This window comes from Macaca fascicularis, chromosome 9 (assembly GCF_037993035.2).
Source record: "Macaca fascicularis isolate 582-1 chromosome 9, T2T-MFA8v1.1".
Classification (NCBI taxonomy): domain Eukaryota; kingdom Metazoa; phylum Chordata; class Mammalia; order Primates; family Cercopithecidae; genus Macaca; species Macaca fascicularis.
In genome coordinates, this window is record NC_088383.1 from 17800257 (window position 1) to 17817781 (window position 17525).

Below are 17525 nucleotides of genomic sequence, written 5' to 3' on the forward strand. Positions count from 1 at the left end.
ATAGGAAGCAGGCACGTGAGATTTAGGATTTGCTATGAGCAGGGACAAAATCAGACACAGGTGGCATAGCTTTTCGTTTTCTCTATCTGTACAGAGAGTCAGATGGGCAGGTGGGTTTAGAGAAATTTTAGGCTCAGTTCAGCTGGATATGGTATTAGCCAGGAAGCAAAGAAATGAAAGTTAAAGCTGCCTCCTCTGCACCAGCAGATCTTCTTCTTTCTTCTTCACTCTTTTCTTTTTATCTTTCTTCTTCTCCTTTTTTTCTCTTTCTCCCTCTCCTTCTCATTCTCCTCCTCCGTCTCCTTCTCCTCTTTTCTCCTTCTCCTTCTTCTGGTTCTTTTTTCTCCTTCCCCTTCTCCCTCTTCTCCTTCTCTCTCTCCTTCTCCCTCTTCTTCCTCTCCCTCTTCTCCTCCTCCTTCTCCTCCTCCCTCTCCTTCTTCTTCTTCCTCTTTCATCTTTCTTCTTCCTCTTTTGGGCAAGTTCTCAATCAAATAGAGTGGGGGCAAAGGCCAACCCACATGTCTTTGTTTGGAGCAGAGTAAAGAGGAACCAAAATAAACATTGAACATATAAAAATGTATTTCATAAAAGGAATGTGGACATTATACTAAAGATTCAGAAAAAAAAATTAATTCTGAAAGTGATTCCTCGCTGGAGTTTTAACCTCCCCAAGAGCAAAGACCTGTGGATATGACATTTGCAGGTTTGTGGTTTTCCCTAATTAAAGAGTCAGGGTCCCCTCATGCATACAGAGATGCCAGTCATCCTTTTGGTAATTCATTCTTAAATATGAATGAATAGCCAAGGATCAGCAGACATTTAGGGAAGTGACTAATGTAAAAGGCAGAGACCAGAACATGAAGAAAACTGACCCCAAATAAGCAACACAAAACTTCAAAATTACTATTAATATATACATATATATATTAATATATCAAACATATAAAATATTTAAATATATACTTTTCAAAGATTGATGGTAAAATAAAGATAATTTCAGGTATACCATTTCTCAAAAAATTTATTGCCCTTGCCCATTTCCTTGGGGAGCTACAAGAGGGTATGCCTCACCAAAAGAGGAAATTAACCAAGAAAGGGACATGCATAGCATCACAAAGCCAGCTTTCTAGCCCAGGAGAAGAATGAAGGAGCTTGCACATGTAATGGCAAAGGGAAATTCTGAAATGACAGCTAGCATCAGGCTTGCAACTGATGGACAAAGGCTCAAGGAAGGATATTACTGAGGAAAAGAAATGGAACTGATATGTTTTACTACAGAAGGTAAAGATGCACACTTGGGGTGGAAAGGGTGTGGAAGAATTGGTGATCAGTGCATAAAACCCAAGAAAATGTAAAGAGGACACGATTATTATTCCTTAGGAAAACAAAAGCAAATGTTGCCATAGTACACTACTTGGCTCAGTTGTGAATGGTGTTTACATAATCATGGTAATATCAACTGAATGACAATTTAGGCAAAAGCTGTGACATACGTATTTTGGGAGACAATTGGGAAAGCATGTAAACTGTGCATACCCCATGTGTGTTTGTGGTGGCAGGGGGGTAATTTTCATCTTCCAGAGTAGGATGTGGATAGATAATGTCCAAAAAATGCAAGGAGTAGTAGAATAGGAATATTATTTAGAAATAATAACATAAAACCGACCAGCAGTAGCTGCAAGAGTTATAAGTTGATAATTAAGGGATAGGGAGATGACAAGTAAGATCTGCTTTGGAATTGTGGTTGTGGCTATAACTTTTATCTTTATTTGAGCTCTAAAACTATGACTGTTCATATTCTCTTTCCTAAGGATATTCAAATACTCGTAAAATTCTTGATAATCATTATATTCAGTATGATTTAAACTATGAAAATAATTTCAAAGGTAAAAAAAACTGTTAGCATATACATCAAAATTTTAGTAATAGATGAGTAGAATTAAAAATACCTTTATATTTTTTATTTTCTGAACTCTCCAAATATTGCTCAATAAGCATCCATTATATTTATAACCAGAAAAATGGACTAAAATCAGAATTCAAGTGGATTTATATCACATGATTACAAGTACATAAAGTATGCTTTGCCAAGAAGAGATGAGAAAATGAATCAAAATATGGTATAGTGGGAGTGGTTATTATTTTTTCTACTTCATCTTTGTTTATATATACTCAATCAATAATAGGAAAAAAAGTTTCTTATAATAAACAATCCTAGTCCAAAATTTCCTGGCTCTCAAATAAAAGAAAACCCACTTGGTTTCTTATTTTCAAGATTTGAAAGACAACAGTTCAGTCCTTCAGATATTAGAACTTGGAAATAAAATTTGAAGGTTGAATGAGACCATTTTACGGCAATACAAAGTGGTCATAAGATACAAAGATATTTCATATTTTTGAAATTCACTACCCAACAGAAGACAATTAAACTGACAACAAAAGTGGCTTGTTACTGAAGGTATAATGATAGTACCTCTAATACCCATTCATTCAACAATTATTTATCTCTATTATGTACAGGCACTGGGGATTCAGTGAATCCCCAGCAGTGAATGAAACTATGGCTTGACCTCAAGCCATATTCTCAAGCCATGGCTAGAATGCTTACATTCAAGTGGGGCAAGCAGATAATAAACTGATGAACAAATCAAAATAAGGTATGGCAGCAGGTGTGAAGTGCTGTAAAACAACATGGCAGAGAAGGGTCAGGCCAGGGTGAGGTCTATAATATAAGGTACTTAGACCTTATGGATTAAAAGGCATTCGAGCAAAGACCCCAATGAAGTGAGGGTGTGGAGCAGGCCATCTGGGGAGGGGCATTCCAGATGAGGGCAACAGCCAGACGGGGAGCATCTCAGCGCATTCAGGAAACAGAATAGAGGCCAGGTGGCTGGATCCCAGCGAGCAGAGAGGAGTTTGAGGTAAGACAAACAGGTAGAAGAGGGAGGGGCAGCAGATAAGTGGCAGCCAGGCGGGCCACAGGTGCAATTTGGGATTTTCTTCTGAGTGAGATGAGAAGCCATTAGAGGATTTTCAAAGGGAGCAACATGATCTGATTGAGGTTTACAACCACCAGAAGCTGCTGTGTTGAGAATGTAGGGAGATGAGAACCAAACAAGGGGGACCAGTTGGAACTTCCTAAAATAATCCAAGTGAACGGCGGGGGTGGTAGTAGTAGATACGATGAGAAGTAGTTCAATTGTGGACAGTTTTATAGATACACCCAATGGGACTTGGTTATAGATGTGAGAGGAAGGATTCCAAAATAGACATGGAGATTTTTGACCTGAGCAACCAGAAGTTTGGAATTATTTACTGAGATAACAAATACTGCAGAAGGGGCAAGTTGGGTGGAGAAATTTACTAATATTAATCCAATCTACCTATCTACACACACGTATGTATGTATAGTACTTCACAGTTAACAATCTATTTGTTATTCACACTCAGGGATTTCATGTGCTTTCTTTTACTGCAGGAAGCAGAGAGTGCTGAGGGCACATCTGAAACCACTGGAGTTTGCCACGTGGAGGTCACGTAGCAGTGCTCTCCCACCAAGAGGCCCTCTGCACCCCTGGAAAGAGCAGTGATTATGCAGGACCACCCATCTGCTCAGAAGTTTCGTGGTGGTTTGTGCTGTGACTCTGGTCCCATTCAGCTATGTGCTGCTGTAGGCTTAGCTTCCCACAGCCTCCCCAGCTTTGCTATTTGTCATGATCATTCACTCTTAAAATTTATTCTATGACCCTGATGCACAGAGTGATAGCTGATAGTCTCTTAAAACAACTTTTACAATTATTTTGACAGGTTACTGTGATTTTGTTCTCTCAACAATACTTAGAATTTATCTGAATTATAGTTGCATAGATGGCAATTTTCCTGACCTAGCTTTCTGACTATGATTTATGGGTCAGTAAACTCTTTAAACGATGGAATATAACATCTCAGGTGGCAGGGAACACTTACTATCACATGCTCATTGTTGCAGGACGGATGCACGGCCAGCCTCAGGTTGTTAAACGTTAGGGTGATCTGCCTTCCCTCCGGGGCGGTGATTCTCCACTCGCAGATCCGGCCATGAGGATTTGGGTTCGGGTAGTTGGGGGAAGTAAATGTTCCAGTAGACCCCTGAAGATCCCCACCACACTCTGATGTGGGGGAAAAAAGCCAAGAAAACTTCCAATCAAATCAAAATGTCTTTCATCAGGAAAGCTCTAAAAATTAGCCTTCTAGACAAAATTATTCGCCGTATTTATTTATGTGCATAAGGATTTTAGTGAACATATACATTCACTTTTTATCTCTATTAATATTTAACCCTGCCTTCCATGGATGATAGTCCACAGGCAGCAATTTAATTATCATCATGGCCCAAGAAATGAGAGATCAGTGAATGTAATGAACTTAAGAATCAGGAAAATCGGGCCAGGCACAGTGGCTCACACTTGTAGCACTTTGGGAGGCTGAGGCAGGCAGATCACAAGGCCAGGAGTTCAAGACCAGCCTGACCAACATGGTGAAACCCCATATCTACTAAAAACACAAAAATTAGCCAGGCATTGTGGTGTGTGCCTGTAATCTCAGCTACTCAGGAGCCTGAGGCAGGAGAATTGCTTGAACCTGGGAGGCAGAGGTTGCAGTGAGCTGATATCATGCCATTGTACTCCAGCCTGGACAACAGAGCGAGACTCTGTCTCAAAAAAAAAAAAAAAAAAAAATCAAGAAAATTGGCCAGGAGTGGTGGCTCACACCTGTAACCCCAGCACTTTGGGAGGTCAAGGCAAGACCTCAGGTTTACAAAAAAAAAAAAAAGAGGAAAATCAGAAAGTTAATGTTAAGTACCCAGTTTTTCTGAACAAGATGTTTATTTCATCTGAGTTTGTCGGGTTTGCAGTAAGACACATTCTGAGTAACTACAGGACTTTCTTAAGGTGGGCATTACAGTATAACTCTCATCCTCTTATTATAACTCTCGTGATACTAGTTATTTTCCCTTATAGCATTGATCACAGCTGTGATTTTTCATTTATCACTGTGACTTTTTGATGGAGGTCCAAGAAAATAGGGGTCATGTTTTGTTTTGTTTTTCAAATATTGTAACAGCGGTGCCTAGCATAGTGTCTGTCCAATGCGGGTGCTCAATGTTGTGTTGAATGAATCAATGCACTCACCTTCCACACTGGATTCAAATCGCAGTCTGAATCCTGAGGCAGTCAGAGAGCCGTCTGTGACAAACTTGACCACAGCAGTATTGCTAGAAGTATCTACGCTGTCAGGAATGCTGTTTCCACAGTATCTGCCCAAGATGTTTCCTGTGAGAGGCAAATAATTAAATATACATGTCCAGGTGATTGATTTCTTTTAACCTCTATTCGAGGTGCCCTGTGTATACAAAGAAAATAATAAAAAACAAGACCCTGTCTATGAAGAAACATTAATTTCTGTCAAGACAAACAGGAAAACATGAATAAAAATGAACATATTCAAATATATGAAGAAGTGAAAAAAATGCAACCAATTAGGGGAAGAATATCTCAGCAAAATGTGGAAGCCTTGCTCACTTGGTTGAAAACATGATCTGAGACAACAGAGTGACAAATATCTGCCTTATGCTACCACTAGGAGACATGCATGGCCCCTTCCCCTTCTCAAGCTATAGAACACCCCTCAAATAACCGCATCATGTGGCAATGGGACGTCTCAGCAGCAAGAGGTGTCTTCCCAATACCGTTGCTCTCCTCAAGTGGCCTCTAGGGGGGGCTATATGACACCTGGGCTCTGGGCATCCATTGTTAATGGTAGAATGAAGGGAGAGAATCACCAGTACTGCCCAAAACTCATTAGTCTGTACTTCTCTGCAGAGTATAGACATGCTTTTGCCTTTCTTGGAAGTGAAGAAACTTCAGAGGCTGAATAAGTACATGTGAAAATAAATACCCAAAAGAGAGCAGATATATTTCACTAACCAGAAGTATGATTGTCCCAGATCTCCACGAAGTCTTTTTCACAGCCAGAGGAATTCTGAAGGTTAAAATCTTCAAAAGAGATGGTGAGATAGTGTCCGGAGAGCCCCTGGAGATGCCACTCACAGAATAAGTTGTCTCTATATGGAAGTGTTGGATGTCCAATGCTTTCAACAACACCACTTTGCCCTGTTACTCTTCCCCCACACTGAGCTGCAAAAAATAATAAATAAATAAATAAATAAATAAGCAAGCAAGCAAGAGTGATTCTATTACAAATTCTGTTTTCTTCATTTCACCAGCACATTTGAAAACTTTTAGGTGCCAATTGACTCTGAATTGAAGTTTTTAAAATTCTGAAAATGGTTAGTGCTTTCCTCATTATTTGAATTCTACCATTGATGTAAACAGAAATGATAACACAAGTCCAATCCAATAATGGGAAACAGAAGATGACGACTAAATGGAATATTCGTAGTGTCACATTAATTATTTTGGGACACTATGTAAGAGCTATTAGTCACAAGTAAGTTTCATCTCAAGACCAACTGATAGGCTGATCTGGCCTGCCCAGTACCCTGTGTTGATCCTAAAGACTGAACCCATGCTCAGCTGGAAGAGGTACTGTGGAGACACCTGCCATTTCTAGTTTTACTCTCAACTAAACAGTTCACTACAGTAACTGATATCTCAAGGCCTTGAAAATTACTCTTCAATTATGTCTTATTAACTGGGTGTGATAGGTAATTGAATTATATGCAGCTTGACTCAGGATATAACATGATCTATGGTGTAGTTAAACATTGTTACCACTACTCTTTCTGAACTTTCACTGTATTAAATATTTGGTTTGTGTCTAGACCTATTAGATATCAAATTATGTGCTATTGTGACCATATTATAGTGAATCTTAGTGAATCTTCAACAAGCAAAGTTACTGCTCATTTTTTAAATAAGGAAATCAAAATGCGGAATAGGCATATTTGCTTTCTTTTCTTTTCTTTTTCTTTTCTTTTTTTTTTTTTTTTTTGAGACAGAGTCTCTCTCTGTCACCCAGCCTAGAGTGCAGTGGTGCCATCTCGGCTCACTGCAACCTCCGCCTCCCGGGTTCAAGCAATTCTCTGCCTCAGCCTCCTGAGTAGTAGGAATTACAGGCGCCCACCACCATGCCTGGCTAATTTTTGTATTTTTAGTAGAGACGGGGTTTCACCATGTTGGCCAGGCTGGTCTTGAACTCCTGACCTTGTGATCCACCTGCTTGGCCTCCCAAAGTGCTGGGATTACAAGCATGAGCCACCACGCCCCACTGACATGTTTGCTTTTTATCCAGTGACTGATTTGATACTAGAGACTCAGAGAAAAAAAAGCTTAATTATTTTATATATGATGAGGAATTCAAAGATACTGTTCTAAATATAGTTATCTGGTTCTTAAATAGTTTTATTACTTAAAGTAATAAACATACTGCAGTTCTTCCTTTTCCTTGGGGGATACATTCCAAGACCCCCAGTGAGTGCCTAAAACCTTGGATAGTACCAAACCCTATACAGACATATAGACTATTTTTTTCTCTATTTATGTACCTATGATAAAGTTTACTGTATAAATTAGACATAATAAGAGATTAACAACAACAATAATAAAATAGAAGAATCATAACAGTATACTGTAAGAAAAGTTATGTAAATGTGGTCTCTCAAAATATCTTGGTGTACCTATTTTGGGGCCTCTGTTTACCAAGGGCATTGAAACCATGGATAAGAGAGAACTACTGTATTTCATAGTAAGCTGAAGAAACAGGAGTTTAACTACATATATTTCTTCACAAATAAGTTAGAGAAAATATTCAAATTACTAAGATTATGTTTTAAAATGAAAATTAAAAGAGAAATTAAAGTTGACTAATGACTGTGGTTTCAAACATTTACACACCTTACTTATTTCTAGCATTAAAATATTTTTAAAATTAGGCAAATAGAAAGACTTATTTTTAAAAAGTCATGGTTTTAAAAAATGTTTTAACATATTCATTCTATAATAACTCTTTTATTTAATATAAAAATGTTTCCCAGGGTTTTTATACTTTTGTGTTTTACAGTTAAGTCTTTACTCCATCTTGAATTAATTTTTGTATACGGTATATGGAAGGGGTCCAGTTTCAATCTTCTGCATACTGCTGGCCAATTCTCCCAGCATCATTTATTGGATAGGGATCTTTTCCCCACTGCTTGCCTTTGTCAGCTTTGTTGAAGATCAGATGCCAGTAGGTGTGAGACCCTATTTCTGAGCTCTCTATTCCATTCTATTGGTCCATGTGTCTATTTTTGTACCAGTACCATGCTGTTTTGGTTACTGTAGCCCTGTAGTATAGTTTCAAGTCAGGTATTGTGATGCCTCTAGCTTTGTTCTTTTTGTTTAGGATTGCCTTGGTTATTTGGGTTCTTTTTGGGGGTCCATATGAGTTTTAAAAGAGTTTTTTCTAGTTCTGTAAAGAATGACATAATAGTTTGATAGGAATCGCATTGAATCTGTAAATTTTGGGGAGGAGTATGGCCATTTTAATAATATTGATTCTTCCTATCCATGAGCATGGAATGTTTTTTTCATTTGATAGGGTGGAGGATGGGAGAAGGGAGAAGAGCAGAAAAAATAACTATTAGGTTATAGGCTTAGTACCTGGCTGATGAAATAATCTCTACAGCGAACCTCCAAGCATGAATTTACCTATATAACAAACCTGCACATGTACCTCTGAACCTAAAATAAAAGTTTCAAAAAAATTATTACCTATAAAATACTTGGCCTTGAATCCCACATGTGTGGGGCTGTTGTCAGATCGAAATCTCAAATACATAACCTCTCCTGAGGACCACTGACTGCTGGGCAAAGATGTCCCACAAAATTTGGAAAGTATTGGTGCATCTGAATCCACTCCATCCCGCAACTCAAGGTAGTTGGAAGTACAGCTGAAGTGGAAACAAAATTCTGTTAAATTTACATGGTCAAATGCCTTATTTTGATAATGACAATCTCACTTACTTTCTTTGAAGATATTATTAAATCATCGTTTCCTAGCATAAAAGACTATGATAGAATCAGCATAAGCCATGTCACTTTAAAATGCTGTATGATATTTTTCCTAATAACACATTCTTTTATTAATAGGTCAAAAGACAGGTTTTACATGTTCTACATTCAAGAATATTCACTTCCCTTCCATATTCTGTATTGGTTTTACAAATATAAATGTTGTTTTCAAATTAGTCCCTATGAATTTCAAAAAACAAGTATTTTGTTCCACATAATGATTTGATACATTTCACATGACAAAGATAAATTCTCTAACAGCTCCGTAATTGGGACTAATGGAGCATCCCAACTGGAATTTTCTGTGTCCATAAACGTAGATAAGCATGTATCTAACGTTTCTTCAGGAAGTCACATGAGCCAATTAATGCACCATGAGTGGAAGAGTAGTATTAGACCCGGTGCCAGAAATAGCAACACAAGCTCTTATATCCAAGTTTTGCACCACAGCTGCATTCATGCAAATGTACACATGCTTTTGTTCAAGGAAAGATAAAAAAATTTTTTTTTTACAATCTATATAGTTTTTCTTTCTCTTCAACATAGTAAGACTTACTCTCTGTTTTGTAATCCTTTCAGAGCTCTTATTAAATAAAGACTGAGAAATTATACTGTGCATGCTTTAGTACTGTTCCAACACTGGTGACCCCTGGTGACACACCACACAAATTCCCATTTGTTAAACAGATGTTTTATCATTTGTGACACCGAATATGAGGCTAGGCAAATAAATATTCATCTATCAGAAACACGATATATTTCCTGTGGGAGGAAGAATGGATAACATCAATCTCAAGTAGCCACCCTCAGTGTCCCTTGCAGGAAGTGTCTAGGGTCACAAGGGATAGTATCCATGTACATAACTTGCTCAGCTGATGGGAGAGTGACTGGCTGACTGTATTTTCAGGCATAAGCCATTAAGCACTTCCCTTTTCCCCCAGATTTCCTTGCAGTATGTGCTACTGAAAGAAATGGACTGTTTTGAGACATGACAGTTAAAAAATACTAACTTTGGGTAGGAAAAAAGATGAAAATGGAAGTGACATACTTGGGTGTTACTTCAATATCGAATTGATCTTCAAATTGCAGCTGTATGCGTGTTTCCGGTGGAGCCGCTAAGATCCAAATGCAATCAGCGTGCGGGGGATAATTATCAGGGTGGTTGGGGGAGGTCACATACCCAGCAGAATCAGCATCGTGGATGTAGACATTGCCCCCACAGGCTGTCAGCAAACACAATTAAATCAGTCTATGATCTGGTGAAGGGGATGCAACCAATGGCCACAAATCATCTTTTAAAGTCAACTTCTCTGTATTTTGTCTCTATTTCCCTTCATTTATTATGATCCTCATTTTCTTTTCCAGCAAACAAATTCTCAATTTGCTATCAAGAGAGCTACCAGGTGTGACACTTTTTAATTTGCCAGACCATCTATCTATTCTCATTGGAAATTTAATTCTTTCTTAAAGCCAACCAAATGATTATGGCACAGGGTGCATGGGGCAGAACATCACAGAAGCATGAATAAATATCCACCACTTCGATAAGCATGTAAGTATGCTAGCAGTTACAGCCTCCCACTGAGCATTCAGTACAGAAGAATGATGCAGAGCTATGATCTTGGTATATTTAAAAGACTAAGCAGATATATCTTTGCACAACTCTAGGAGCATTCATTCATTATGTTTCTTCAGGATCTAGATGCATTTGAGAAACAAGATCAATGGCATGAGACAATTTATTAGCCATGTTATGCCAGAGGATAAAGGAGCTTTTTAATATTTCTGTTCTAAAAAACCAAAGCATTATCACAAAATATCTTTCTATTATCAATAAATATTCTTTGGCATTTTCAACAAACAAACCAGATAGGAGTAAAAGTACTTACAATGCCAATGAAACTAACCTGTCCAATCACTTAGCCGTACACATACTTGATCTGCTCAACTCTAGCAACATTTATGTCCACTGTCACTCATCCACTTACAGTCACATCCTGAATTCTGTCAATACTTCCAACTCCCCCATCTCTGAAACTCTAAATTGCAAATCCCTTTGATGAGCTCTGACTCCCTTGCTTTCCTTCAAACTTCCCTTGCAAAATACCAACTCTGTGGCTGTGTTCAATTCAAGCCATTCGTTCATGGAAATTGATGCCCCTGCAAATATATGTTCTCCCATCTCAACACCGCCGAGCAATTCACCCATTACTTTTCATATAAACTACAACGGTTGTTTTGAACTTTACTCCCTAAACCCTTGACTTTCCCCATTTCCTCTTGATTCTAAGCACATTACATTAGGCTCCACTTTACAAAGAAAGTAGAAGAAATCAGAGGAGAATCCCTTCCATTTGTTACCCCTAATTTGTTACTATCCTCAATAAATTCATCTGCATCTCTACACTCTATTTTTCCCTCTGTACATTATCTTCCTGTATCTCTGGATCAAGTTCCCATCCTATTGTCACCTCCAGGATCTTGCCCTATTTAATCTCTCTCTCTCTCTCTGTGTGTCTCTGTGTCTCTCTCTTTCTCTCTTTTTGCCCTTCCTTCTTCAACCCTATGAAAGCTCTCATGTTCTACCAAGTCACCTCACAGTTATATGCCCAAAGAACTTTTTAAGTTCTTACTTTATATCCACAGCATTTAACACGGTTGATCACACTGTCCTTCTTTATATTTTTGTCCCTTGGCTTCTGTGACACCAAGCTCTTCTCCTCCTTTTACTCCTCGCATCATTCTTCCTCTGGCTCTTGGGCGCCTCTCTCCAGGGCTTCCCTGACGTTGCTGGAGGCCCTCAGGAATCCTCCTGTAGGCCTTTCATCTCACTCTGAATAATCCCCCAATTGCTGTCATACATCCTCATGACTTAAACGATAAGCAGTCTGTTGATTATTCCCGTATTTACAGATTCAGTCTAGACCCCTGTTCTGACCTCCAGACTTATGTTCCAGCCACTTACTGGGCATCTCCAATGGAGGTAATTCAGAGATTTCAAACTGAACACGTCTCAAGTGAACACTCTCATTTGCTCATCAACCAGAGTTCCATACCTGAGTCTGCTGATGACAGCATCGGCCCTCTTCCCAAGGACACTCTGTATCCACCTTACTGCCTTATTTTTCTCCTTGATACTTTTCACCATATGGCATCTTATATATTTTAATTATTTATTGTCTGCATCTTAACACTAGAATTAGGCCTCATGAGGACATGGATTTTGTTTGTTTACTGACACATCCCCAGGACCTAATACAGTGTCTGTCCCATGAAAAGTTCTTAATAAATGTCTGCGGGATGAATGGATCCACCCAGCCAAAAACCTAACAACTGCTCCTAAGGCTCCTCCCATCCCTTCCTTCCCGCCTCACATCCAACTGACCTCCAAATTCACTCAATCCCATATTTATAATATCTTTGATATGCCCTCTCTTCTACCTTCTTACTGCCATTGCCTTAGTTCTGCCTCCAGTGATTTCAGTGTTGCAGCTACATTAGTGTTTGTAATATGATCACACTGTTCAGGCTTTGGAGCAAAATCTTCCAATGCCTCCCATTACCTTTTGATTAACATCTTAACTAACTTAGGGTGGCGTCCATGGCCCTGAACACAGTGATTCCTGCCTGGTTCATCACTATTATGTTTACTTCTTTTTGACTCTGTTCTCTAGCACTAGTGAATTCTTTCAAATTACTGAATATGACTTGTAACATTGAGACTTTCTATGCACTCACATCTTTTTATCATTGATTGGCAAATCTCTTCATCTACTTCCTCTGGAGTCCTCTCTGATGTCCTGGGCTGAAGTAGGTGTTTCTATTCTGTGCATTCCTCTTTCTCGCACTTATTATATCATATACCATGTTCTTTTTTTTTTTCCCATTGAGACAGGGTCTTGCTTTGTCACCCAGGCTGGAGTGCAGTGGTATGATCATGACTCACTGCAGCCTCAACTTCCTGGGCTCAAGTGATCCTCCCAACTCAGCTTACTGAGTAGCTGAAACCACAGAAGTGCACCACCATGTTCAGCTACTGTGAAAACTTTTTTGGTAGAGAGAAGGTCTTTCTATGTTGCACAGGCTGGTCTAAAACTCCTAAGCTCAAGTGATCTTCCTGCCTTGGCTTCTCAAAGTGCTGGGATTACAGGCATGAACCACCATGCCTAGCCCTGTATCATGTTCTAATTGTGCCTTTGCTTGTCTGTCTCCTCTACCATACTGTGAACTCCTTGGCAGAACTTGGTGGTTTGCATGATGTGAAACACCTTGTAAATGTTTGATTAATTAATCAATAGGCCTATTAATCAGGTGAGAATAAAAGGCATCTACCACAGGGTCCTAGAAATCTCAATCAACCATAGCAAAGGAGCGTCTCTGGAGAAAAATGGTATAAAACTAGGTGATTTGATGTCAAAAAATGTTCACAAAAGGACCTAGGTTAAAGGCTGAGAAATGGGAGTGGCATGGAAGTAGATATGGTGGGAAGATAGCCAGATAGATGTGGGAAGTAGGAGGATGGCTATAGTTATGGAACATGGTTGAGTTGGTTAAGTAGAGAGAACTAAGAGTGATGCTGTTGTTTCAGGTTGCCAACAAGAGGTTGTGAAATTCAGACTTTTAAGTCTGATGTTAACAGCAGTCATAATAAGCTTTAAGAAAGACAGGGAGGAAGTAATGGCCATAACCATACTGCATGAACAGTGAATCCACAAAGGAACAGAAGAGGTGCAATGTCAAATACACCCTTAGTGTATCACTTAGTGTATCTGAATTACCACTAAATGTTGACTTTAAAAATACAAATCAAGACTGAGTCTATTGGTTGGGGACGGTGGCTCACTCCAGTAATCTTAGCACTTTGGAGGCCAAGGCAAGTGGCTCACCTGAGCTCAGGAGTTCAAGACCAGCCTAGGCAACATGGTGAAATCTCATCTTTACCAAAAATACAAAAATTAGCTGGGCGTGGTGGTGCATGCCTGTAATCCCAGCTACTAGGGAGGCTGGGTCAGGAGAATCACTTGAGCCTGAGAGGCGGAGGTTGCAGTGAGCTGAGATCGTGCTGCTGTACTCCAGCCTGGGAGACAGAGAGAGACCCTGTCTTAAGAAAGAAAAAAAAGACTGAGTCTATAATAAACAAAAACAGAAAAGTAGAGTTATGTAAGATGGGCTGACACCTACTCACTAGACTTAAGACACTGCTACTCTTGAAGTGCTTTGCTACCAAGTGAAAACTGCCCATTCATGACTCAGCTGCAAAGCTCAGCATCGATAGAGGGAGGGATGAGAAGATCGCAGCTTAGAAAGCAATGGTGCAGGTGCCCACCGAGCTGCATTAAAGCTCCCTCCTTGTGCCAGAGCTCTATGCACTGGGAAGTGACCAAAGCTGCTCCTTCCCTGGTGTTTTGAACCTTACTCAAGCTATTCGATTATTTTTCTGTGTCAGTTGGTGAAGACTCTTACTCATCTCTTTTACCCAAACAAAGAAATCATGTTGACTTTAAATCTCATACAATGTGCAATAAAACATATGATTTCATTTTTATATATATATATATATATATATATATATATATATATATATATATATGAATCTGGGATTCAAGTCATAGGATCATTTTGAAATCTATATTATCTAACTTCTGGTGGGACAAAGCAAAAATTTATTATTATATTACTTTCTACTGACATTATTCCCTTTTTAAAAAGTAAAGCCTACTTATTTATTTATTTATTCAATTAAACATTACTAAAAAGTAAATGTCACCAGAATCAAATCATTACAGTAGAATTAAATGCAATTATAATCAAGTGTAATTAAGTACAAGCAATTAAGGATCTCATGTAATATGTAATTAAATCGGTAATAATAGAATCAAAAGATTATGTGTTCTTTAAAACAGCACACAAATTATTACAAAATAAGGCAAATGTAATTCTTACAATGTTTCTATAACTAGAATTAACTTACAGTTAGACATCTTATAATGGAAAGGTCTAAGGAATTTCAGGGATCAAGAAGAATAGTTTATCTTATACTCATGGAAAATTTTACTTTGATCACTAATTAGATTTGTGGCCTCGGAAAAGTCCAAGCCTCATTTTACTTATTTTTAAAATGGAAATAATGATGCTTTACTTGAAAAGTAGTCACGATGAGATATTGAATGTAACAAATACAATAAGTACTTGAGAGTAGGCATTCTTATGAATTCTATTACTGTTAGTTCAGAAAAGAAAACTTTATATGTTTTTTCTCAAACTTGTTTAATCAATGAAGATCAAGCAATTGCAGGAAAAGTAGATATAATTCTCAGTGAAAATACTTACCTAAACTCTTTGCCTCATATTTGATCTTAAATCCTTGCCCTTCATTACTAGGATCAGAAATAAACTGAACAAACATTTGATTATCTGAGGTGAACAGAGTTGATGAAGCACGACTGCCACAAAAATGACCATTTCCTCCAGGGGATCCCAAGGGTGGAGAATAGATATCAGGACCATTTCTCAGCTGGAAAGACAAATTAAAATTGCATCAACTCCTTTACATTGCAAAAGGAGGAGTACGTAATTCTTATCCATGTATGTCCCAGGAGAGAAAAATTATCATTTTGTTTTCTGAATGAAGTCTACGGAAAATGTAATTAGAAAGGGTAGCAAGCAAGACCTACCACCAAGTAATCCCCCTGGTTGCAAGAAGAATCTCCATTTGGAATCTGGAAAGGCTGTTCAAAATGGACAGCAATGGTCAGGCCACTTTGGACCAGGACGTGCCAAGAACAGTTGAGGTTGGCTGGGTAAGTCTCCGGATACTTGGGGGACGTGATGATCCCTCTGTCCGCATGCAAATATCCACCACAGCCTTCCCACAAAGAAACAAAGGTAGGTTATTTAAATAGCATTGGTAACTGGAATTTTATGCTTTCTTAGTTTTCTTGGGGGGTTTTCAAAGTGTAGGCAATAAAAATGCTTGAAAATAAAGCCAGAGTGTAGGAAATGATTATTATAACAGGCATGTAATTGAGCACGTGCTATTGGCTACTCAGTTTGTGGTGGTCGTTGAGATCTGGGATATAGAGGGAAGTAATCGAGACAAATTACCTGCTTTCATAAAGACATACAATAAACAAATACATAATATGTGAGATGGTGATAAATTCTATAAAGAAAAATGGATGAGAGGAGGGAGAAGGGTACTTTATTGTCAGAGTTAAGTTATAAAAGCCATATCATTGGAGTAACATCTTCGCAGAGACATGAATGAAATGAAGGATCAAGCCAGATGGTTATGGGGGAGAAAACATTCCAGTTCAGTTAGTGTAAAGGTATCATGTGTTAGAGGTACATGATGGAAGTCAGAATGAATGAGTCAGAATGGATGAGGCAGAATGAGAGATTCCAAAGGTAGCATGGCTAGGTCATGCAGGAAACTGAAAAGACTTACTCTGAGTAAGAAGAGGAAGACACTGAAGGGTTTTGGGCATCGGAATGGCATGATCTCACTTAAGTTTGAAAATATCACTCTCTGTGCAGTCCTTAGACTGTAAGGGTTGGAGGGCAGGGAAGGGCAGGAGCAGAGTGTCCAATAAGGAGGGGACTGCCTGAGGCCAAGGAGAGATGATAGGTGTGTGGGCTAGGCTGGTAGCAACAGAAATGGAGAGACATGGTTGGAATCTAGATACATTGTTAGGGTAGAACCAGTGTGATTTGTTGATTGTTAAGTGTGAGACAAACAGAAAAGTCAAAAATAACATAAAGATTTTTGACTTAATGAGAAAAATGTACTTTCCATTTGCTAAGATTGTGAAGAGTGTAGAATTGGGGGGTGGTGGCGTGGAAAAGAGTGGGAATAAAGTGTTCAGCTTTCAAAGGTGAAATTTTTTTCTTATCTATCTATCTATCTATCTATCTATCTATCTATCTATCTATCTATCTATCTTCTTGGGGTACAAGTAGTTTTTGGTTACATGCATGAATTGCATACTGGTGAAGTCTGAGATTTTAGTGCACTGGTTCCCTGACTAGTATACATTACACCCAATACGTAGTTTTTATCCCTCATACCCCACCCATCCTCCCCGCTTCTGAGTCTCCAAAGTCTATTATACCATTCACAGGTTAAATTTGAAATATATTCTAGACCAGGAGTTGCCAAGTATGTGTGTATATATATGTCAAGTATGTCTATATACATACACATACATGTATGTCTGTATAATGAATTGCAATAGATATTAATATATACATGAGAATGAGAGGGCAGGAGATGAAGGAAGAGAATGAAAGGAGCAGGCATTAATTCTCCAGTTGTCAGGGACTAGAAGCTTATCAGCAAGGAAGGGTAGACAGCTCACACAGCTAGTTAAATTGTAGAGGCGAAAATGTATCTTAGGTCTAATTCCAAAGCCCATGCTCTTAAGCCACTATGCAGCCTGCCTCCCTTGAGCATGAGGAACACAATTTATCTTCAGT

At 38.7% G+C, this 17525-nt stretch overlaps 1 protein-coding gene across 1 annotated transcript in view; it reads right to left on the minus strand.

Moving 5' to 3' along the window:
* CUBN (cubilin) overlaps positions 1–17525 on the minus strand; it is a 314813-nt gene that overhangs the window by 83644 nt on the left and 213644 nt on the right. The window contains exons 42-48 of the mRNA XM_005564724.5: positions 15725–15915; positions 15381–15564; positions 10099–10273; positions 8751–8929; positions 5967–6176; positions 5172–5312; positions 3967–4148 (exon numbers count right to left, since the gene is read on the minus strand). Of these exons, the coding sequence (XP_005564781.3) occupies positions 3967–4148; positions 5172–5312; positions 5967–6176; positions 8751–8929; positions 10099–10273; positions 15381–15564; positions 15725–15915 (1262 nt within the window). The remainder of the gene's footprint in view (positions 1–3966; positions 4149–5171; positions 5313–5966; positions 6177–8750; positions 8930–10098; positions 10274–15380; positions 15565–15724; positions 15916–17525) is intronic.